Source organism: Castor canadensis, chromosome 5 (assembly GCF_047511655.1).
Source record: "Castor canadensis chromosome 5, mCasCan1.hap1v2, whole genome shotgun sequence".
Classification (NCBI taxonomy): Eukaryota; Metazoa; Chordata; class Mammalia; order Rodentia; family Castoridae; genus Castor; species Castor canadensis.
Window position 1 is genome coordinate 158,287,226 of NC_133390.1, and position 23,650 is coordinate 158,310,875.

At 40.1% G+C, this 23,650-nt stretch overlaps 1 protein-coding gene across 2 annotated transcripts in view; it reads left to right on the forward strand.

The window, feature by feature from the left end:
• The window catches only part of Asip (agouti signaling protein), a 117,055-nt gene that overhangs the window by 90,652 nt on the left and 2,753 nt on the right, over window positions 1-23,650 (forward strand). For both annotated transcript variants that reach the window (XM_074074581.1, XM_020170277.2), the window contains 2 exons: window positions 21,595-21,764; window positions 23,340-23,404. In XM_074074581.1, the coding sequence (XP_073930682.1) occupies window positions 21,605-21,764; window positions 23,340-23,404 (225 nt within the window). In that variant the 5' untranslated portion in view covers window positions 21,595-21,604. The remainder of the gene's footprint in view (window positions 1-21,594; window positions 21,765-23,339; window positions 23,405-23,650) is intronic.

Here is a 23,650-nt window from a genome sequence, read left to right on the forward strand (position 1 = left end):
AAGCCTTGCCTCTGCTACCCAAGAACAGGGAAGACACTCTGCTCTGGCTTCCCTTAGAGAGGGTGATTAAGGGCATAATCACTTGCACTGTAAGTAGGAGAAAACAATTTTCTTTTCTTCTGCTGCCTTCAGAGATTCTATGCCCTTCTCTAGGGTTATGTTTCAGATAACTTGGACTCCAAAAGACCCTCTCTGTAAAGATTACCCTTTACTAACTTTGGCTTCTTTTGTAAAATCTATTCTCATGGTCTGCTGAAGGCTGCTTTTCAGTTGATGAAACACTTTCTCCTTTCAATGTGGACTTGCAAGAATCTTCCTGCCTGTGAGATGGAGTGAAGTGTGAAATAATGTGATTGTTTTCTTGTTTTGTGTTTGAAATTTCAAACAGGTTAAGTAGCAAACTTCCTCTGTTGCAAGGTAGAATAGAGTTCCTTGGCCTCCGCTTTTTGGTGAGAAGCAAATGAGTTCTGTTGGCAATTTTGATCTGCTTCCAGAATAAGGAAAGAATTTCTTGATCATCCCTTATTTCTTGGAAAGGTAGACAGAGCTATTTGATTCACTTTTGAAGGTCAGAGTAGTTAAGAGGACGTTAGCATAAAGGAAGGAATTGACCTTGTGCTAACTAGTCAAGTTGCTCCTTACTTCTCTTTACCCTACTGCTCCCATTTTCTAACATTAAAAAGAAAAAATACTTCCAAGAAAGAAGTACTCCTAAATTCAACACTGACCCAGAGTCACATTTTAATGATTCTTTAGATGTCTTCAGGAAGTTGCTGTAGCATTGAAGTTCTAATGGCTCTTACAGAGAAGAATTTAGCTGTTTGTTAGGGATCAGGCTGCATGTGTAGCACTAGTTCATTTCATATTTAGTAAAGCCAAAACAGATGACCAAGATTCCATTTATCATAAGCCTCCTTTTCTTTTGTAAGTGTTTGGTTTTTAAGAATGCATGCCCATTTAGATTAAATGTACATTAGATAAAAGCTTGGGGTAATGTCTTCAATTGTGGTGAGTTTGCTTTGCTTCAATGGCATTGACTATTTGTTCTGTGTTTCCTTTGGGAAGGCTCTAGGAGGATAAATGATGGTACATTGAAGTCATTTTTGGTTTTCAGTTTTGGAGGGAGGGGCGATTAATGGGATCAAGAGATCTTGACCCACTCCAGAAAGTGCTTTCACAGGTGTGTCTTGAAAGCTTTGCTGCTTTTTCCAAACAAAACTAACTCATACATATTCTAAAGGTTTGCTCAGATGAATTTCCTTGGTTCTGACTTGATTCTTTTCAGAAGACAATTTCATCTGATGTCAAGGCCTCTTCCTTTCCTTCTGCTCTAAAGTGGTTGAAAGCTATAGCAGACCATTGGCTCACCCGAGCATGGCTCAGCGTTAGCCATGCTTAGCAGATACAGAATGCACCCTAAGTAAAAGGAATTCAGAAAACCAAAGACAGCATAACTACTGGGGCAAAGAAGTGGGAGACACGTGGTTTTTGAAGAACACAAACACAATCAATACAGTACCCTCTAAGGTCTTTGTGAAGTAATGGTAGCTAAAAAAGGCTGAAGGGCATGATATCAGGAGACTTAAAGTAATCCACTTAGCAGATCCTACTAGAATTGCATTTCCTATATGCTGGGAATGAGTATCTGGGAAACTTGGATTCTGACCCCTGTTTCAGTGAAACAGATACAGATTTCACATTTACAGGCAGCTGCCTGGATGATTCTTGTCTTTTTGTTCCTTGAGAATGGTCAGTCTCAAACATTTTTTTCAAATTTTAACTCAGGACCCCTTAGGCAGAGCCTGGATCTGCCACATGGTTCTTAGTTTAAGAATAGTCCTGAAGCAGGCTATCTTCCTAAGATCAAAATCACCTGCAGATATAGGAAAACACAAACTCAAATTCAGTTTCTCCTGTACTCTCACTCAGCAATCAACACAGAAGAGTACTGCAGTAGTCAGGCACCAGTGGCTCACACCTGTAATCCTAGCTACTTGGGAGGCTGAGATCAGGAGGATCAAGTTTCAAGGCCAGCCCAGGCAAATAGTTCATAAATCCCCATCTACAAAATAACCAGAGCAAAATGGATTGGAGGTATAGCTCAAGCAGTAGAGCACCTGCTATGCAAGTGTGAAGCCCTGAGTTCAAACTCCAGTTATACATACACACACACACACACACACACACACACACACACACACACACACACACATACACACAAAAAGTATTGCAGTAGGGGAGAGAAAATCATGCTCAACTCTGAATATACCAAAGGCAAGTGGTGATTTCTAATCAAAGAACACAGTGAGGAAGACAATGGATGGAAAATTGCTAAGAGAAGACATCAAAGTTAGGGGGATTCATGCTAACCTGACCTAATGGGGTACATGCTAGAGGCAAGCCAATGGTGGTTACACATCAAAGGGGGGGCAATGAGGAACTTAATTAGATATCAAGGATGGGGGACTCACTAAATTACTTAGCAAGATTCTTGCTAAAACTGAGGTAGGCAGACCAACAACAGGCTCGGAGGTCAAGATTAAGGCCTAATTAAGAAGAAGATTCAGGGGCTGGTAGAGTGGCTCTAGTAGTGGCTCTTGCCTGCCTGGCAAGCATGAGCCCCTGAGTTCAAGTCCCAGTGCTGCTAAAAAAAAAAAAAAATCCTCAGAGGAACCTAACTAAGGTTTGGTCAAGGAGAAAGTCTTTTTCAGTATTCACAAGCTTTCTTCTCTTGCCTCCATTTTTTCCCATCCTGCTGTCCCAACCCCTCCAGCTGCAAAAGAGAAGTCTCCATTCCCTCAAACATCCCCTCCTATGTACCTCCAAGACTCCCTCCTTATTGAAGATGAGAATGCTAGACTCTCCTGACTTCAGAATCAGCATATCCATTAGCAGATGTGCCTGACTCCTTCCAGTCCCTGATTGCAAGAGTCAGTTCATTCCCTGATGAAAGAGTTAGGGCCCTTTGTGCTTTGGGAAGCTTGCTTCCAGATGTGGGAGCCATCCTTGACAGCCCCCCTGGCAGCATTTGTCAATAAAAAGGAGGAAAAGCTAATAGTTAAGCAAACATATTTTCCTTCCCTTTCTGGCACATCTTCAGTCATCTGGCAGTGGACAACTTTAACTATGTGTTTAAGACTGAAGGAGCTCTAAAGCCAGACCTTGGGAAGAAGTAGAGAGCTACTGTTTGGTTCTTTTAAATTTCTTCCATAGCAAGTTGAACTGGCCCAGGCCAACAAACCAGGGAATTTATAATTTTCTTTATTTTTACTTCAGGAAAGGTACTGACCTTCTCGTGTGGCTCTGGGGTTAGGCAGACCTGGGATTGACTCCTCTCTTTATCACACTACCTCTGTGACCTTGTACTCTGGGTTTCAGTTTCCATAGCAGTGATATGTGGCTGAGGCTGCCATATAACAGTACTCAGTAAGTGGAAGTGATTGTTATTCATGCCTCTCCTCTTGTCACTAAAGAGCAGTTTGAACTGTCTCTCCGTGGGAAGAGCAGTACAGTGGAAGAGGTTCTAGTCTGGACTCCAACTGAGGTGTCTACTCGAGGAAACTCCTTCCTACCCTGGTCTCAGTATCCATGTCTATGGAATCACAGTGGATGGACTAAGCAGTCTTTGTCACACATCACAGTCACCTGGAAGCTTACTAAAAGTGTACCTCCTGGGTTGGGGTGTAGCTCAGTAGTAGAGGGCTTTCTAAGCATGCATGAGGCATGCGGACCTGGGTTTGATCCTAAGCATTGGAAAAATTCAAAACTGTCCCAAGCTCCATTCCTGGAGATTAAGATTCAGTGGGCCAGGGCATAGGCCCCAATGCGGGGCTTATGTTTTGTAAAAAGCTTTTCTAAGAGAGTGCATAAACAAATGTTACGTTTATAGTGAACACTAACAAGCAATTTTTAAAAATATATTTACACATGCAACAAACTGGATATGCTCTCAAACACATTATGGTGAGGGCTGGGGTATAGCTCAGTGGTAGAGCACCTGCCTCACATGAGCAAGGCCCTGAGTTTGATTCCCAGCACCAAAAAAGAAAAGACAAAAAAATATATATTATGTTGAACAAAAGAAGACAGACAAAAAATTTCCTTCAGTATGACTCCATTTATATGAAATACAGGAACCAGTAAACTGATCCTGTGGTAGGAGTCAGAACAGAGGTTACTTCTGAAAGATTAAAGATGAAAACTGGGTATTGACTGGGAAGGGGTACAAGGAAATTTCCTGGAGGGAAATAAATGTTCTGGACTGGAGGTGTAGCTCAATGGTAGAATCTGTGCCTAGTACATGCAAAGCCCTGGATTCGATGTCCAGCATAAAAAAAATCAATTATCTTGATCTGAGTGAGAGTTATACAAATATATATGATAGTTACACAAAACAGTCATCTGTCAGTATATTACAAAGGATACTAATGAACACCAGACGAAGAGATACATAGAGAAGCTTTAGGGGAGGAGATGGGGCACAGAGCTTCCATGCCCTCTTCCAGTGCACCACCTCTAGGAACCTCCAAGCAATCAGCGCTCATGCATGCTAAGCAAGCATTCTGCCACTGAGCTATATCCCTATGCCAGGAGACATATTTTTAGTAAGATTCCAGGTAATTATGATGTAGAAGACACACTGATTTGGTCCATCCCCTCTGATTCCACAGATACGGAAACTAAGGCCAGGGCAGGAAGGGGATTTCTCAAGTAAACTTGTAATATGCTAATGAATTGACCCGTGGCTAGCAGCCCATTGGTAGTTTTAGAGTAGTGGCTAGTCCAGGTGTATATATTAAAATCAATCCAGCTGTAGACTTAAAATGTGTGCATTTTACTGTATATAAATTGTATCTTTTAAAAGTGCTGTTAGCATGGATAGAAAAAGCTCCCATAATGACTCTAATGTATAGCTAGGTGTGAATACCCTGGACAAGATGATCCCAGAGGACTCCTCCAGTTCTAAACCCCTGATTTTTATGGCCCCACCAAAGTTTCACTGCTGGTCCCTTATCCACAAATTATATGATCTTTTTACCTTTCTTGGTCTAAGACAAGACCAAAGATATCCTAGCACTTAGGGTCTTTCAAACCTCAACAGAACAGCACAAAGACCAAGAAAAAACATTAAATCACATCCGATCTGATTTGTAACCTGACCTCTTGGCCAGAAGGAACCAATAAGTCAGGATTTTCTATTGTTGGTTTCCTAGGTGAAGGCGAGCACTCTGCCACAGAGCTACATCCCAACCCTGCTGTTGGGTTTCCTTTTCTTTCTGCTCCTTTCTTTCACCAACTATTTATTCAGTGCCTGCTTTGTGCCAAGCTTTGCTTGATATTGGAAGAAGCAAAATAAATGCAATAGCAAGTAGACAAGGTAGATTCTACAAGGGAGAGAAAGCCAATACAAAGATAGAGATAATTATGAGCTGTGATAAGTGCTATGAAAAAAAAACAGGATGGACAAGATAGAGAGAGAAGGCTACTTCTCGACAGAGTGATCAAAGAAGGAGGTGATATTTGTGCCAAAGTTTGTCAATGATCCAGCCATATGACGGGCCGAAAGGATCAAGCTTGAGGCCAAAGAAAGAATATGTAGGGCCAAGGGAATGGCAAATGGAAAGGCCTTGAGGCAAGAAAGAGCTTAGCATATTTACAAACAGAAAGGAGTACAATATGTTTACAAGGTAGTAATTTAGGAGACTCTATCAGAGAAGGTAGCATGACCTGCTAGGAAATTTGAATTTTATTTCAAAAACAATTGGAAACTATGAAAGGTTTTAAACAGGGAGTAATATGATTTGAATTGTATTTCAGGAAAAAAAAAAAAACTCTATGGGGAATAGATGGAACAGGATGTCAATTAAGTGACACTCATTTGTCCAGGCAACAGGGATGGTGGTTCAGTTTAGGTTAGTTGTAAGCTTTGGTTAGTGGTTTAGTAGGGATGTTGACCCTCCTGAGCTGAGCTAACCAAAGACAGGCAGCAAGAACTAACAACCTCTGATGTTGATGAATTCCTCATGCTCAGTTGGCCTTGTCTTTCTAATGTTACCCCACATCTTCACCCCCAGTCATGGCTGAGGCTGATTAAAAGATTCCTCAGAATGTTTGTTGGGCTTAGTCCCTGAAGGGCCTTTCTTCGGACCCCTCACAAAGAAGCAGCCTTGAGAAGTGAGCCAAATTTATAGCCAGGGCTTCTCCAGGCCTTTTCATCACTTCCTTCTTCCCTTTTATGTCTGCTGCCCAGTCTCAGCAAATCCTGCCCTCCTAACTCTTAGATAGATAAGAAAATAGAAAACTAATCCACTAAATGCTACTAGCTTAATCACGTCTGAGATCACTTGCACTATTACCTTAGTGACCCGTAACACATGCTGCGTAACTTGGCTAATTAATGGAAAATGTGGTTTGAATTCCATTTTGTTAGTTATTCCCACGCTGCCTTCCCATACACTAAAGCAAAAAAGGGGCTGGAGGCATGGGCTCAAATGATAGCGCACTTGACTACTAAACTCAAGGTCCTGAGTTCAAATTCACATATCAAAAAAATGCAGTTGCCTTAGGAGAAAGTAAAATAAATGACAGTGAAGATTTAAAGGAAACTTCAGAAAGACTTTCTACACAGGTTTTTCAAACCCGGGGAAAATGAAAGAACTAGAGTCACTACTCCAAACTTTTAAGAAGCTTCATGGGCTTGTTTTAAGGAAATGGAGTCTACTGATCAATAGATCAATAAATCAATAAGAGAAAAACAGTTTAGAATGCTAGGAAATGGAGGGCATGGCTCAAGTGGTGGAGTGCTTGCCCAGCAATCATGAGGCCCTGAGTTCAATTCTTGGTACCATGAAAAAATTTCTAGACTGCTGGGCGTACAGCTCAGTAGAGCACTCTAGCATGAGCAAGGCCACGGGTGTGATCACCACCACCAAAACAAATGAATACGTTAATAAAATAAGTTAAATAAAAGCTATGGAACCCTATCAAAATTTAAGGACTACTGCTCTGAAGATTGTAATGCTCTGTCAAACTTACATCTTACTCACTTTTTGGGAAAGATCAGTTGCTTAGCCCCCTTATCCTTGTTCCTTGTCCCACCTATCAAAGTAGAACTGAGTTTTGTACTTCTCAAGATTTTCATAAGTATTTTTTTCACTGTGAATTCCCCAACCTCATTGTCACAAATCAAAAATGACTCGCCATCCAGCTTTTTTAAATCCTTTAAGGTTATGGCAAGTAGCATCCAATATATTGTTTCTACCATTTTTTTTTTTTTTTTTTTTTTGCAGTATTAGGGTTTAAACTCAGGGCCTTCACCTTTTGGAGACAGGGTCTTGAGAACTATTTGCCTGGTTGGCTTTAAACCACTGTCTTCCTGATCTCTGCCTCCTGAGTAGCTAGGATTACAGGCGTGAGCTGTAATAATAATAATATACTCTAATAATAATAATATACTGTATAATAATATACTATAATAATAATATACTCTAAACCAGCACTGATCTAGAATGATGTGTTCCTTCTGAGACATTCCCCACTATAGAACTAAAATATTATTGCCTACACAGAAGAAAACCAACAACATACCCTGCCCTGATGGATCTATGATTCTGGATGAATCACACATGGGTTATAAGAACATTTTAACTTGAGATGTTTCAATTTTAGCTTGGGTAGCGGAAGAGTGAAGGTCACACAGCCATTTAAATACTGCCATCTTGTTGGTCTGACTCTCTTTTCTGGATTATTTATATCCACCATGCTGAAAAGAAATTCATTATAAGTCCTAAGTGGTAACTTAAAGCAGATGAGTTTAAGAGGAGGAATTGTCATCAGGAATATCACAGATCAAAGAACAGTCTTCACTACTACAGAGTGAAAGGACAAATTACCCTTAGGAAACATAATTGCATAGGTAGTCATTGCTTTCAGCATTATTGTTCTGTACTGGTAGCAGCAAGAAGGCGTTTCTGTTGAGTGCTAACAGCAACAGGTCCACAGACATTTGCCTGTAATGGCGAATCCCAACACTCTGAAAACTGTATGTCTCCCCACCCCAACACACACACAATTTTGGTAACTCATTTGGCAGCAAAATCTAACCTTATCTGAAGTCATTTGGCATCAAAGTCTGTCCTGAATTGTTGGGAGTCAGTTCACAGTCTTTATTTATCCTGTTAATTATGAATAGTCAATGTTTTTGCTACGGAAGTGTCAATGTTATCGAGTACTCCTTACATATGTTTGTTTGTTTGTTTTATCCACTAAATTCTAAAAACCTTCTGACCCCAAGGGTCCTGATATAGCTAGTAATTATGGACCTGTATACTATACCCTTCCAGAATTGGTGTAAGGAATAGTGGTTCTTAGCCTTCTCCCAATACCCAAGTGAGATTAATTACACTGACATGCCACCTTCCCCAGACTCAGTCCAACTTTCTAGTTCTACCAGAAAACAACTTTTTAAAAAAATTAAACCCAGGGTGGCAGAGTAGCTCAAGTGGTAGAACTCTGGCCTAGCAAGCGTGAAGCCTGAGCTGAGTTCAAACCACAGTTCCACCAAAAATAAATAAATAAATAAGTTAAATAAAGTGAATCTGAAAATCAATAAATTAATGAGAAATACTATTGGCTGGTAATGGCACAAGTTATCTTTCCCAGGTCACATCAGTCTTTTAATAAGTGAGGGCCATCAGAATCTTTACCCAAAGAAGCACTTAATTACTCCATCAGGTAACAGATTTTGATAGAGCAAATATGATGTACTTGCTCTGATTTCGCTCAAGTCTTACAGAGATCTAGACAGGAATTGGCAAACTTTTTCTATAAAATGACAGAGAACAAATATTTTGTTTTGTGGACCACATGTGGTCTATTTGTACATATATGTATATATACAATTCTATGTATATATAAGCATATTTTTTGTATTTTATGTGTATATATACATACATATATATGAATATATGTATACATTGAGAGAGAGAGAAAATTTCACTAAGTAGCCCAAGAAGCTGGCCTCAAACTCTCAATCCTCCTGCCTCAGCCTCCAAAATGCTGGGTTTCAGGCATGCTCCACCATTCCCAGTTTAAGGATATACATTTTTTTAATTGATTTTTTTTTTTTTTTGTGAGTCTGGGGTTTGAACTCAAGGCTTCTCTCTTGCAAAGCAGGTGCTATACAGCTTTAGCCACTCCTCTCGTTATTCTGTAATGGTAAATTTTTAAATTTTATCATTTTTAACATTTACTCACATGTTTACCCATTGTTTGGGACATCCTCCCCACCTTACCCAACCCTCCCCAACCCCTCACCCCCATCCCCTGCTTCCAGACAGAACCTGTTCCACCCTCTTGTTCTCCAATTTTGTTGAAGAGAAAACATGAGATAAAAGAAAGACATAGTGGGTTTGCTAGTTTGAGATAAAGATAGCTCTACCGAAAGATTCCTAGCATTGCTTCCATACACATGTGTATTGCAACCCACATTGGTTCATCGATGAACCCAATTGGTTCATTCGTCCTAGTCTCCTTCCCATAGTGGCCTCTGTCAGTTTAAGATTACTATATTCACTCCTCTACAGTGAGCACTTCAACCACATTCAAGTTTTAGATTTCCTTCCATTTCCCGATTCCTCCCATGTGCGTTCTCCCCTTAGTGAGTGACCCATGTCCAATAATATTACTGTATTTGTTTTAGGTCTATAATCCGCATATGAAGAAGAATATACAATTTTTGGCCTTCTGAGCCTGGCTAACTTCACTTAAGATAATGTTCTCCAGTTCCATCTGTTTACTTGCAAATGACAAAATTTCATTCTTCTTTGTGGCTGAGTAAAATTCCATTGTATATAAATACCACATTTTCTTAATCCATTCATCAGTATTGGGGCATCTTGGCTGTTTCCATAGCTTGGCTATTGTGAATAGTGCCACAATAAACATGGGTGTGCAGGTGCCTCTGGAGTAACCTGAGTCGCATTACTTCAGGTATATCCCTAGGAGTAGTATTGCTGGATCATATGACAGATCTATGTTTAGTTTTTAAGAAGACTCCATATTGTTTTCCAAAGTGGTTTACTAGCTTACATTCCCACTAGCAGTGTATGAGGGTTCCTTTTTCCCTGTATCCTCACCAACATTTGTTGTTGGTGGTGCTTTTTGATGATAGATATTCTAAAACGAGTGAAGTGGCATCTTAGTGTAGTTTTGATTTGCATTTCCTTTATGGCCAGGAATGGTGAACATTTTTTCATGTTTTATGGCCATTTGGATTTCTTCCTTTGAAAAAGTTCTGTTTAGTTCCATTGTCCACTTCTTTATTGATTCATTGATTTTGGGGGAGTTTAGTTTTTTGAGCTCCCTGTGTATTCTGGTTATCAGTCTTTTGTCTGATAAATAATTAGCAAATATTTTCTCCCACTCTGTGGTTGGTCTCTTCAATTTAGAGACCATTTCTTTTGTTGTGCAGAAGCTTTTTAATTTTATGTAGTCCCATTTGTCCATCCTTTCTCTCAATTGCTGAGCTGCTAGAGTTCTATTGAGGAAGTCCTTGCCTCTACCTATTACTTCCAGAGTATTCCCTGCTCTTTCCTGTACTAACTGCAAGGTTTCGGGTCTGATATTAAGGTCCTTAACCCACTTTGAGTTGATACTAGTACAAGGTGATAAGCATGAATCTCATTTCAATTTTCTGCAGCAGATAACCACTTTTCCCAGCAACATTTGTTGAAGAGGCTGTCTTTTCTCCTTTGTATATTTTTGGTGACTTTTTCAAAAATAAGGTGGGCATAGCTATGTGGATTCATATCCGGGTCCTCTATTCTGTTCCATTGGTCTTCATATCTGTTTTTGTGCCAGTACCATGCTGTTTTTATTGCTATGGCTCTGTAGAATAGTTTGAAGTTGGATATTGTGATACCTCCAGCATTGCTCTTTTTGCTGACTATTGTCTTGGCTATTTGTGGTCTTTTGTATTTCCAAATGAACTTTAGGGTAGATTTTTCAATCTCTGTGATGAATGTCATTGGGATTTTGATGGGAATTGCACTGAACATGTAGTTGCTTTTGGAGTAGAGCCATTTTTACTATGCTGATTCTGCCAATCATAAGCATGGGAGATCTTTCCACCTTCCTTATTCTTCTTTGATCTCTTTCTTCAGTGATTTGTAGTTCTCCTTGGAGAGGGCATTTACATCCTTTGTTAAGTTTATTACTAAGTATTTGATTTTTTTTTTGAGGTTATTGTAAATGGAATTATTTTCCTATATTCTTTCTCAATTTGTTCATTGTTGGTGTATAGAAAGGCTACTGATTTTTTAAGTTGATTTTGTATCCTGTTACATTGCTAAAGCTGTTTATAGTGTCTAGGAGTTTGGGGGTGGGGTTTTTGGGTCTTTGAGGTATAGGATCAAGTCATCTGCAAATAGGGATACTTTGACTATTTCTTTTCCTATTTGTATTCCTTTTATTTCTTCTTATTGTCTTATTGCTCTGGCTAGAAATTCCAGGACTATGTTGAATAGGAGTGGGGAAAGTGGGCATCCTTGTCTCGTTCCTGACTTTAGAGGAAATTGTTTCAGCTTTTCCCCATCAAGTATTATGTTAGCTATAGGTTTGTTATATATAGCCTTTATAATGTTGAGGTACATTCCTTCTATTCCTACTTTTCTTAAAACTTTTATCATGAAGTGGTATTGAATCTTATCAAAGGTTTTTTCTGTATCTATTGAAATAATCAAGTGGTTTTTGTCTTGCTTCTGTTAATGTACTGTATTATATTTATTTGTGTATGTTGAACCATACTTACATCCCTGGGATGAAGCCAACTTGGTCAAGATGGTGAATGATCTTTCTGATATGTTGTTGGATTCGGTTTGCCATTATTTTTCTGAGGATTTTTGCATCAATGTTCATTAAGGAGATTGGCCTGTAGCTCTCCTTTTGGGATGTGACCTTGTTCAATTTTGGGATGAGTGTAATACTGGCTTCATAGAATGAGTTGGGCAGTGTTCCTTCCTTTTCTATTTCGTGGAAAAGTTTAAGGAATGTTGGTATTAGTTCTTTAAAGGTCTAGTAGAATTCAGCAGAGAATCCTTCAGGTCTTGGACTTTTCTTTTTTGGGATACTCTTTATTATTGTTTCAATTTCATTATATGTTATAGATCTGTTTACGTGGTTAATATCCTCTTGGTTCAGTTTTGGATGGTCAGAAGTATCTTGAAATCTGTCCATTTCTTCAAGATTTTCCAATTTATTGTAATATAGGTTCTCAAAGTAGTCTCTGATGATTCCCTGGATTTCCTTGGTGTTTATTGTTATCTCCCCTTTTCATTTCTGATTTTACTAATTTGGGTCTTTTCTCTCCTCATTTTAGTCAGATTTGCCAGGGGCTCATAAATCTTGTTTAGTTTTTCAAAGAACCAGTTTTTTTGTTTCATTGATTCTTTGCTTTTTTTTTTGTCTCTATTTCATTGATTTTAGCCCTTATTTTTATTATTTCTCTCCTTCTGCTTGCTTTGGGTTTTGCTTGTTCTTCTTTTTTTAGGAGTTTGAGATGTAACATTAGGTCATTTATTTGAGGTCTTTCTGTCCTTTTAATATATGCACTCATAGCTATAAACTTTCCTCTTAAGACTGCCTTTGCTGTGTCCCATAGGTTCTGGTAGGTTGTGTTTGCATTTTCATTAACTTCCAGGAAACTTTTGATTTCCTCTCTTATTTCTTCTATGATCCACTGATTATTGAGCAATGTGTTATTCAGCCTCCAACTATTTGGGTATTTTCTGCTGTTGTTTTTGTTGTTGAATTCTAGTTTTAATGCATTTTGATCAGATAGAATGCAGGGGGTTATTTCTATTTTCTTGTATTTACTAAGGCTTGCTTTGTGCCCTAACATATAATCTATTTTGGAGAAAGTTCCATGGGCTGCTGAGAAGAATGTATATTGTGCTGTTTGTTGTTGGATGAAATATTCTGTATAAGTCAGTTAGGTCCATTTGATCTATGGTGTCATTTAGTTCTAGGATTTCTTTGTTGATTTTTTGTTTGGATGACGTATCTACTGGTGATAGAGGGGCATTAAAGTCTCCTATTTGAAGTCTATATGTGCTTTTAAATCCTTTAATGTATGTTTGATGAAATTGGGTGCCTTGACATTGGGTGCATATAGGTTGATTATTGTTACTTTCTTTTGATGTATTGCCCCTTTTATTAGTATGAAGTGTCTTTTTTTATCTCATTTGACCAATGTCAGTTTGAAGTCTACTTTGTCTGATGTAAGTATTGCTACTCTTGCCTGTTTTCAGGGCCATTGGTAAATCTTCCAGCCTTTCACCCTAAGCCACTGTTTATTTCTGTCAATAAGATGGGCCTCTTGTAAACAACAAATTGTCAGATCTTCCTTTTTAATATAGTTTGCCAAATGGTGTCTTTTGATGGGAGAATTGAGTCCTCTGACATTCAGTGTTAATATTGATAGATATGTGGTGATTCCTGCCATTTAGTTGTTTTTGTTGTTTAAGGATTTGATTGTGTGCAGACAAATCAATGCTGCTCTCTGGTTACTTGTCTTTCCTTCTCCTGTGGTTTGATACTTCTTGTACTCTTGTGGTTTTGTTTGCTTTCATCTTCTGTGTACAGAATTCCTTGTAGAATCTTCTGTAGTGGTGGTTTAGTGGTCATATATTGTCTTAGTTTCTGTTTATTGTGAAAGATTCTTATTGCTCTGTCAATTTTGAAAGATAGTTTTGCTGGGTAGAGTATCCTAAGGTTGATATTATTTTCATTCAGTGCCTGAAATACTTTTAAGGCTTCCATGCATTTCTTGCCCTTCTTGCTTTTAAGGTTTCCATTAAGAAATCTGCTGATATTTTGATGAGTTTTCCTTTATATGTTATTTGTTTTTCCTGTCTTACAGCCTTCAATATTCTTTCTCTGTTCTCTGTGCTTATTATTTCAATGATAATATGTCTTGGGGAGTTTCTATTTTGGTCAAGTCTGTTTAGTGCCCTGGAGGCTTCCTGTACCTGAATGGCCAAAACTTTCTTGAGATTTGGGAATTTTTCTGATATTATTTTATTGACTATATTACATATCCCTTTGGCTTGCACCTCTTCTCCTTCTTCAGTGCCCATGATTCTCAGGTTTGTCTTCTGATGGAGTCACTGAGTTCTTGTATATTCCTTTTACAGCTCTTGAACTGTTTGACTAAGATTTCTTCTGTTTTTTTCTCTAATTTCTATTTTATCTTTGAGCTCTGAGATTCTGTTTTCTATTTTTTCTAGTCTGATGACATGCCTTCCACTGTGTTTTTTGTTTGACTAAAGGGATTTTTTTATTTCCAGGATTCCTGTTTGATTATTTTTTCTGAGGTTTTCCATGTCTTTGTTCAACTCCTCTCTTATATTTTATGTTGTCATCTTTAATTCATATTTAATTTAATTCTCTTTTTATAATGTCTTTGCTTTACTTTGGTGTTTGTTGAAGTCCTCTCTGAGTTCATTTATTTGTTTCTGTGTCTTGTCATGTTCTTTATTTTTGGTGTCTTGAAATTTCTTGAGTACATCTTGTATCTTCTGGTTAACCATGTCTAGTGTCTTCTTGAATTTCTCAGTGATTTCTTCCTTGAGGGTTTTTTCCTGGGCATCACTAGGCTCCTTAGTGAAATTTATCATCGTTTTGTTGGAGTCAGAAACTGGGTATCCATTTTCTTCATTTCCCACTGAATCCTGTATTGAATTTTTTTTTTTTTTTTTTTGAGGAAAGTGATTTCCATTCTCTCTTCTTCTTCACATCACTCCATTTGGTGCTGTGCAACTATGTTCTTGATAGGCTAGTTGGTGGTTTTAATCACCTGTTTTCTATCCCTTGATTTAATTTTTGTGTTGTGACTGACTTGGTTGTTAGCTAGGTTGATGTGCTCTTTCGGTCCCTGGCCTAGAGGTGTAATTTAGCAATAACAATTCACAGGTTCAATGCCTTACCAGTTGTTTACATATTCTTGGTGATACTATCTATAAACAATGGAAGTTGTGTGGGGGCAGGGTAAATGGTTATTAGGCTAGATACAGAAATTTGAGAAATTGGTAAAGGTGGCACTAAAAGGGGGATGGGAAAAGGGGTGCGTAGGGAAGTGGTATGGGAGCTGCTGTGTGTGTTTGGGTGCATTTCTGTTGTGTCAGAGATTGCAGTGGGCTGGGGTTGTGTACAGTTGGTACACAGTGGGTAGTGAGTGTGTAGAAGGGAGCAGTAGTGTGGTGACAGGTTGGGGGAGGATAGGAAGAGGAGGTGAAGACAGGAGGAAAGAGTGGATGAAAAAGAGCAGAAAGAGTAGTTGGGAGGGAGAACAATGGATTGTAGCACAGGAAAAGAAGGGAAGGTAAAGGGGGTAAGAATAGGGATAAGAAAATAGTGTACAGGGACAACAAAAAGTTCAGTCTTTTGGCAAAAATTCTGGAGTTATTCCTTAGGTGTCCAATACTGTGTTGGTTTACAAGCAGGAGCTTTGATGTGTTCTCACCAGGTGACTGCCTTGTGAGTAGTATTTGGTTCCTTCTGTCCACAGGGTAGTTGCAATTGTGAGGTGAGGTAAGTCTGCCAGGTCATAGCTGTTGTTTTTCTCACCAGGCAGCAGCTGCATTGCCCTTCAGCTGCAAATCTGTTTGGTCAGCTCCTCCCCCAGCAAGGTGGGGCAATTCAGTTTTGAATGCTGCCCTCTGTCCCATGAGATCAGCTCCAGGATCCACCACCTGCCCAGTTTTGGGAGGTTGACCTATCACCCCCCACTCAGCTTTTGTGCCTCTCCCAACCTCTGCTGTTTGCTAGTGGCTCCTGTGGGAGGTTGGCTTGTCACCCCACTCCCACTCTTAGCCTTTGTTGCCTTGGTTCACTGAGAGTTCAGTGCCTCACCCCTTTCTCCAGGGCAGGTTCAGTGTTCCACCCCCACCTCCGCTATCAGTGTTAGATTACAGTTTGCTGTTTATGTTTTTCAGTTTTGTTGGGGGCTGTTCAGGCTATTCCCAGGTGCTGGGTAGGGGAATCATGCATGGTGCTTGATGCTCACCTGTTTGTTCTGCAGATTCACACAGCACCTTTGGAGCGGCTCTGGTTATTTTGGAGACGGGTTCTCTCACAAACTATTTGCCCAGGCTGACCTCGAACCATGATCTTCCTGATCTCAGCTTCCCAAGTGGCTGGGATTACAGGCAAGAGGGCATGAGCCACCAGCGCCTAACTAGGATACATTGGGTTTTTTTTTTGTTTTTTTACTAGAACACTTTAAAAATGAAAAACTGACTGAGGCTATAACTCAGTGGTAGAATGTGTGTCTAATGTGTGTATGAAGCCCTGGATTCAAGCTCTAGTACCACACACACACACACACAAAAAGTAAAAACCATTCTTGACTATATAAATGCTGCCTGAAATGTGGAAAGGACAAATGAATATTGTGGTCACTAAGACTACAGAGTGAGCTTTAGTAAACATTAACAAATGATAAGGTAAATAAATACTTATATGACAAGCTAAGTATTGTGGTCAGGCTTCAGAAATGGGAAAAGATGGGCTTCCTGTGGGGACCAGCAAGTAGCCAAGCTAGACTTGAATATAGACTTCCCCACACCTATCAGTCCAGGAGTTCTAGCGATTGTATGAATGTACATGTAAATGAATGCAGGAAAGATAAAGAAAACTAGGCGAGGGCAAGTTGCAAACAGGGGTTTGTGTTTCATTTGGAATGATGGGAATCCAGCAGCAGCCTCTTGTTTTCCTTCCTCCCAGCCTTGCTCCCTTCATCTCCACAAGCAGCCAGAGGGATCATTCTACAATGCAGATCTAATTAAGTCCTGTCCCTATTAAAACTCTTCAGTCATTTTCCATTGACTTAACATTATCTAAACTCCTCACTATGGTTTACAAGTCCCATCATGGCCTGACCCTGCCTCTGTCTCCCCTCATGTCTGTTTGCTATCCTTTCTGAACTTTTTGCAATTTTTCAAATGCACCATTCTGTCTTTGCATTAGGATCTCCATGTGTATCATTCCCATGTCTGCAATACTGCCATCTTCTCCAACATGGCTAATTCCAACTCAGCCTGTTCTTGACTTCCTTAGCCCCCACACTAGTTTATGTCTCCCGTAGTACCAGCTTTATCACAATTACTTATTTGTGAGCTTTCCCTGACAGACATCATGTCTGTCTAGATTACAATTATAACCCAAGAATGTAGCATAGTGCTGGCTCACAGTGAGTGCTTAGCATACTGAGCTACAGGAGCAGAAGACAAGAGGAAATGGAGTCACCACAGTGAGAAGAAGTGTACAGCTCATTCTTTGACAGGATTAGGCAGGCAGAAGAAACTCAAATCGAGAGAGATTCAGCCTGAGCAAACACTTAACTGAGTGATTCTATGTACTAAACATGGTGCTTGATGCTTTATCAAAAGGTTATTTCCCATGTGTTCAATAATTCTCTGGGGCATACATTGAGATTCCTACTCCCTTTGTAGATGGAGAAACTGAAACTCAGAGAAATTACATAAAATTTCCAAGGCCACAGTATACTAAATGGGTCCCCTTACTACAGTCTGGTCAGTTTCTATCCTGCTTTTACCAACGCTCAGATTGGTTGAAACAGTGTTCCCTATGTCTATACATTTGAGAAGGAAGAGATCTAAACAGCTGACCCCATCCTAAGTCTAAACTTCTTAAAGTTGGAGGGACAGTCCAGGATTAAATTGAAACTTAATTCATAACTCATAGGATCATGCATGGTGCATGATCAGGCATGGTGGTGCATGCCTGCAATCCCAGCTACTCAAGAGGCAGAGGTAGGAGGATCTCATTCTGAGACTGGCCCACACAAGAGCATGCAACCCTATCTAAAAAAAGAAGAAGAAGAGGAAAGAAAGAAGGACATGGGGGGGAGAGAGAGAGAGAGAAAGAAGAAAGAAAGAAGAAAGGCTAGGTGCATGGCTCAAGTGGTAGAGTGCCTGTCTAGCAAGTACAAGACGCTCAGTTCAAAGCCCAGAACTGAAAAAAAAATTATGAGTTTAAAAGAAAACCTAAAATGCCAAAATATACCTTCTGTAAACACATGAACAGTATAATTAATATAGATAACTAAAATTTATACCAGGTACTTCACTGAGTACTGGTTCTGTTTTAATTCCCAGAATACTCTTTAGTGGATATTATGATATCCCTGTTCAAGGATGAAGAAACTGAGGCTCAGAGTGGTTAAGAGAGAATATGTCTTTTGGTGGGGAGGCAATACTGGGGTTTGAACTCAGGACGTTACACTTAGTCAGGCATTCCTCAGCACATGTCATATTAAAATAGGCAAACTGGCATATTGACTATTTCTAGCTGAAATCACGTGAGGAATTGTAACTTCACAAAGGCCACTTGGAGCTCACACCTGCAATCCTAGCTCCTCAGGAGGCAGAGTTCAGGAGGTTTGTGTTTTGAAGCCAGCCCAGGCACATAGCTCATGAGACCCTATCTCAAAAAAAAAACCCATCACAAAAAAAGGGCTGGTGAAGTGGCTCAAGTTGTAAACCTTGAGTTCAAACTCCAGTACTACAAAAAAAAAAAAAAAAGGCCATTTGGTCTGTCTTTTCCTACATGCACTAAGCCATGAAGATTCTTTTGGGAGGAATATCCTTCACATACCAAGGCCAGAATATAGCCTTGATCACCAGAGACTGGTAATTGGGGCTGCTATAAACCTGAATTCACACTATGACATAATCCTTATCTTCTTCTAGCTTCCACACACTCCCTCCCAAATATCTCTTAGTAAAATTCCTAGAATTTACTTCCTAATCCAGATAGCCATGTGTCCTAATATTACTTCACAGATTTACTGTTCTTTGTCTAAGGAATATAAAAGCATCATCCTTTGGGCATTTCTCTGAACTTCACTCTCTTAGATCCCCATGTACATGTAAATTTAATAAAATTATGATGCTTTTCTCTTTTTAATCAGTTCTTGTATTAATTGAATCCCTAGATTGAGCCAAACAGCCCACATAAGAACTAAGGGAATAGAGGGGACTGCTCCCCCCTATATCTTCACACAACTTTTAAATAGCAAAGTCACATATGACTAACCACAGAGCCTGCATTCTTTCAGCTGCACTGTCCTACCTCTTTTATACAAAGAACTGTGTCTAACTGTTGAGAATAACCCACATGAACAATTAAAGAACAATGAAGTATTGAACAATATGGCATTGACTTTAAGAGCTGGCAGAGTTCAGAAAATGGAGAGCAGTATTTGGGCTACACTGGTGCTCAAAGAGAATAAATACTGGAGCCAGCATTTGATCTGGACTCTGGGGGAAGGGTGAGATATGACCAGGAGCAATTGAGAGAATGGGTGATGTTGGTGAAACCATTGAAAAACAAGGAGATGGAGTCACTGTGAAACTTGTTCCACCGAGGCCAAGGAAGGGACTATGATGAAGAGGAAATGGAAAATCTGAGATTATTTGAAGCATAAAATAAAAAAGTACATAAACATCAGGAAAAAAGAGTCAAAGATGGAGACCAAGAGTTTTTACTGGTCATTGGACAAAGATCACTGGAAATGACGAGTGGAGGAAAAGGGTGTAGGAAGTAAAAGTAGAATGAAGGAGAGAAAGAGAGGTGGGGGAGGAGGAGAAGGGAAAGACCAGCCATCATTTGCATGCTAGAGAAAATCTGTAGTCTTTAATTTTTTCCTTAAAGTTTAGCTTTCAACCTAAACCACATGAAAGATGCAACTTTACTGCAGTGTCCTAGAGAATGCCTCGGGTTGAAAGTGAAGCAAGTTCAACACATACAAGTTAAAAACAATAAATGAAAATTTATTGACTTGTCTAATTGACAAGTTCAGATATAGGATGGTCTTCGAGCAAGTGCCAATCCAGTGGCTTCATTGTGTTGCCAATGCTGTTTTTACTATCTTCACTCTGTCTTCCACTATGTCAGCTTCATCCTAAAGTTGGCTCCAGTTTCAAAATGACCACCAGCTCAAATCACAACTGCTGACTTTATGTTAGGTACTCAATGAAAGAGAGTTTCCCGAAACCATCAAAAGGCCTAAGTTTCCTTTGATTAGACCATCTTTAGTCAGAGGCCATGTCTGAACCACAAATGGGGAGGATGGGGTGGGATTGTGCTATTTGTCACAGAGAAATCTAAACCCTGGAGCCAGGGGTTAAGTCACTGTCATCCAAAATGTGTATCTAAGACCAGGATCCCTTTTGAAAGGGGGAAGATCATAGCTGATGGCAGGGAGACACATATTTGTTTGTTTGTTTTTCAGAAAACCACTTAGCTGAGAAGAAAAGGAGCTTTACTTAGTACATGAACATTTATTCAGTCAGTACTTGCTTTTTTTGTTTGCTTGTTTTTTGTTTTTTTCATTTTTATTTTTTTATTTTTCATATGTGCATACAATGCTTGGGTCATTTCTCCCCCCTGCCCCCACCCCCAGTCAGTACTTGTTGAGTTACTGCTCTGGGCTGGTCACTGTGCCAATCAGGGCCATAAAAATGAGTAAAACATGACCTCTTCTTTTTATTGATTAGAAAAGACAAACACATAAACAATGTGATAAAGGCTTTGACAGAGGACAAGATAAGCTCTGAAAAACAGAGAATGGAGGAAAAAATACATGCTTCAGACTTTTCTGATAGTTTTGTTTGGACTAACTCTTATTGATAGGGACAAGAAACCCCAGACATCATAGTGCACAAAGCTGGAAACCCTAGGGCCTCAGGCTAGAAATCAGCCAGGCTGCTGTAAGAGGAATCCAGGAGCAGGCAGGACCAGTATGAGCAAAATGTTTTATTCTTTTCTCTCCCACAGTGCTCATGACTAGGGTGGAGGAAACATTGGAAAAGTAGTCCCTGTCTTTTCCAAGATCAGAGAGAAAATAGGGAAGGGTGGGGATCCCATAATCAGAGAAAGCCCAGGCATTTGAGAGGAAACCCACCCTGAGATCTGTCAGATAGCAAATAAATAAAACCAGTTAGCTTGTGTCAGCAGCTCCAAATGCCTGACACAAACCCTATCTGCACTCATTCCCTCCAGGTGTGGGAATCTGGTGTATGGGATAACATACACACTTGTCTGAAGATCCATTTATTGCTCTCACTGCATTGGTTCTGCTGAGTCTCACTAGCCTCATTCTTGGCACCTTAGTAAAACCCCTGTCACTGTGAGGCACTACTGTGGGGCCTTTCAATAGCTCTGCCCAGGCAGGGTCTCCGGGGACCACTGACTTTAAAAATATACATAGACAGAAATCATCAGTACTCTAACCTCCGGACACAGAGACCAGAGTAATGCATGCCTTTTCTCTTTGCTTCAAATTCCCTCCCTTCCTTGTCTTTCTCTCTTTCTCTTTCCATCTCCTTTTCTCTCTTCTTCCCTCAGCAATTCCCCTTCCCTGTCCTAAGCCTTGCTAGTCCTCTGGCTGTCCTGGGACACTTGTGTCATAGCACCAGCCCAAAGGATCACATAGAAAGCAGGAAGGCACATCCTCTTGCCCCTATCCCTGACCCACCCACTGCAGCAGAACACCTTCTCTGTCCCACTCAGGCCTCTCAGGATGGATAGCACTCGCCTGCTTCTGGCCACCCTACTGGCCTTCCTCTGCTTCCTCACTGCCTATAGCCACCTGGCACCCGAGGAGAATCCCAGAGATGACAAGAGCCTGAGGAACAACTCTCCTGTGAACCTACTGGATTTACCTTCTGTCTCTATTGTGGGTAAGTAGCCTGACCTCAGGCCCAGCCTCGGGGCTCTGGCCCATTTGATGGAGCTATAGGGTGTCAAGCCTGTTCCCCAGGCTGCTACCAGGCTCCACTGCCACAGTCCTGGCTCCTTCTTGCTCATTCTGTGAAATAGTCCTGGGGGAATAAAGTGTTCCTTAATTCATTCGATTTGAGAAAACCCAGCATGCCATCAATCTAATCTGCAGCTTAGCACATTAGAGACTCTGAGAGAGCCTGAAGTCAAGACACTTGGTGAACTTGATTTAACTTAGCATTTCTGAAACTTAACGAATTGCAGAACTCCTGTCAGCAATAACAAATTTTAGGAAATGCTGCAGAATATAACCAAGTCTGGAATAAGCAAGTCTTGCCATGCCAGGGAAGACTATGAGGGGCATTAGAGATCTCCTAGTTTGACTTCACCTGATAATAATAATGAACGTGGGCTTAGCATGAGCAATCTCCATAAACAAAATAATAATAAATAATAGATATGCTGTGTGTAGGCATTGTAGGTGAACTCTGTTTTTATTCATATTTCACAGTTGAAGAAATTGAGGCTTACAAAAGTTAAGTAACTAGCATTAGATCATACAGTTCTTAACTGGCAGAGCCAGAATTCAAATACAGGTAAATTCAGCATTCAAGGTCAAAACTAGTAGTCTCATATTGTTTTGCCAGTCACTAAGAAAAAAGGATACTCTAGATATAGTAAGGGCAGTAAGGGCAGGGAAGGGAGGGAAGACCAATATTCACTGATCACCATTGATAAGCCAGATTTTTCACTTTATAAACATAACTCATTTATTGCTACAAGACAGGCATTACAGAACCCTTTTTGCAGATGAGAAAACTGAGTATCAGGAAGTTAAATAGTTTACAGAAAGCCAGACAGCTATTATATGGCAAAGTCAGGATTGGTCTACCTGGCTCCAAGTCTTACTTGGAAAACAGGTAACATAGGTGCATCCAGGTACAAGACACTGAGTTCATTTTCATGGTATCACAACGTTTTTATACTTGTCAGGTTAAAGACTAAAGAACTGGTACCTGGAGTTGTTGGGTGCTGGTGGCTCATGCCTGTAATCCTAGCTACTCAGGAGGTAGAGATGAGGAGGATTGTGGTTCAAAGCCAGTCTGGGTAAATAGTTCTCACGACCTTATCTCAAAAAAAAAAAAAAAAAAAGGGCTGGTGGATTGGTTCAAGGTGTAGGCCCTGAGTTCAAATCCCAGTATTGGAAAAAAAAAAAAACCAAACTAGTACCTGAAGTGACTGAGTGGCTCAGCGGTAAGGTCAAGGGCTTGGGCCTCTAATGGATGTTACAGTCAGATCACAGGGCCCGTTAGATTTCCTCTTTGCTTTCCTCGGAGGACATTGCTCTCAGCTCCTGGCTCCAGGTCAGCAAACAGGCTAACAAGAACCTGGTGGCTTCTGTCCCATGATGTGATTCATCCAACACCTCCTGCTATCCACCCTAAGACCTCCTGGAGCCCCCCTTTGCTCCTCCCACTTTATTGCAGCTCCCACCCAGAAACATCTGGCTTTGTTCTTTCTGTCTGTCTTTGAAGCACTGAATAAGAAATCCAGAAAGATCAGCAGAAAAGAAGCAGAAAACAGGAAGAGATCTTCCAAGGTAAACCTGAGAATGCTCATTGAGCAGGTGGGGTTGGGCTTAAAAGGAAGAGCAGAAAGCTGTGACTGAAAACTAAGTGAAAGATTTTTCCAGCCCTACTACATTAACCAAAACAGCTGAAAAAGCCCTAAAGCCTTCTTGGTCTACAGCCTAAGCTGAAGCCCCACAGAAGCCCCACAAGGAGCTAAAAGTTCACTAAGCAAAATAGCTTATGAGTTAAAAAGCAGCTTCTAATACAAGTCAAGC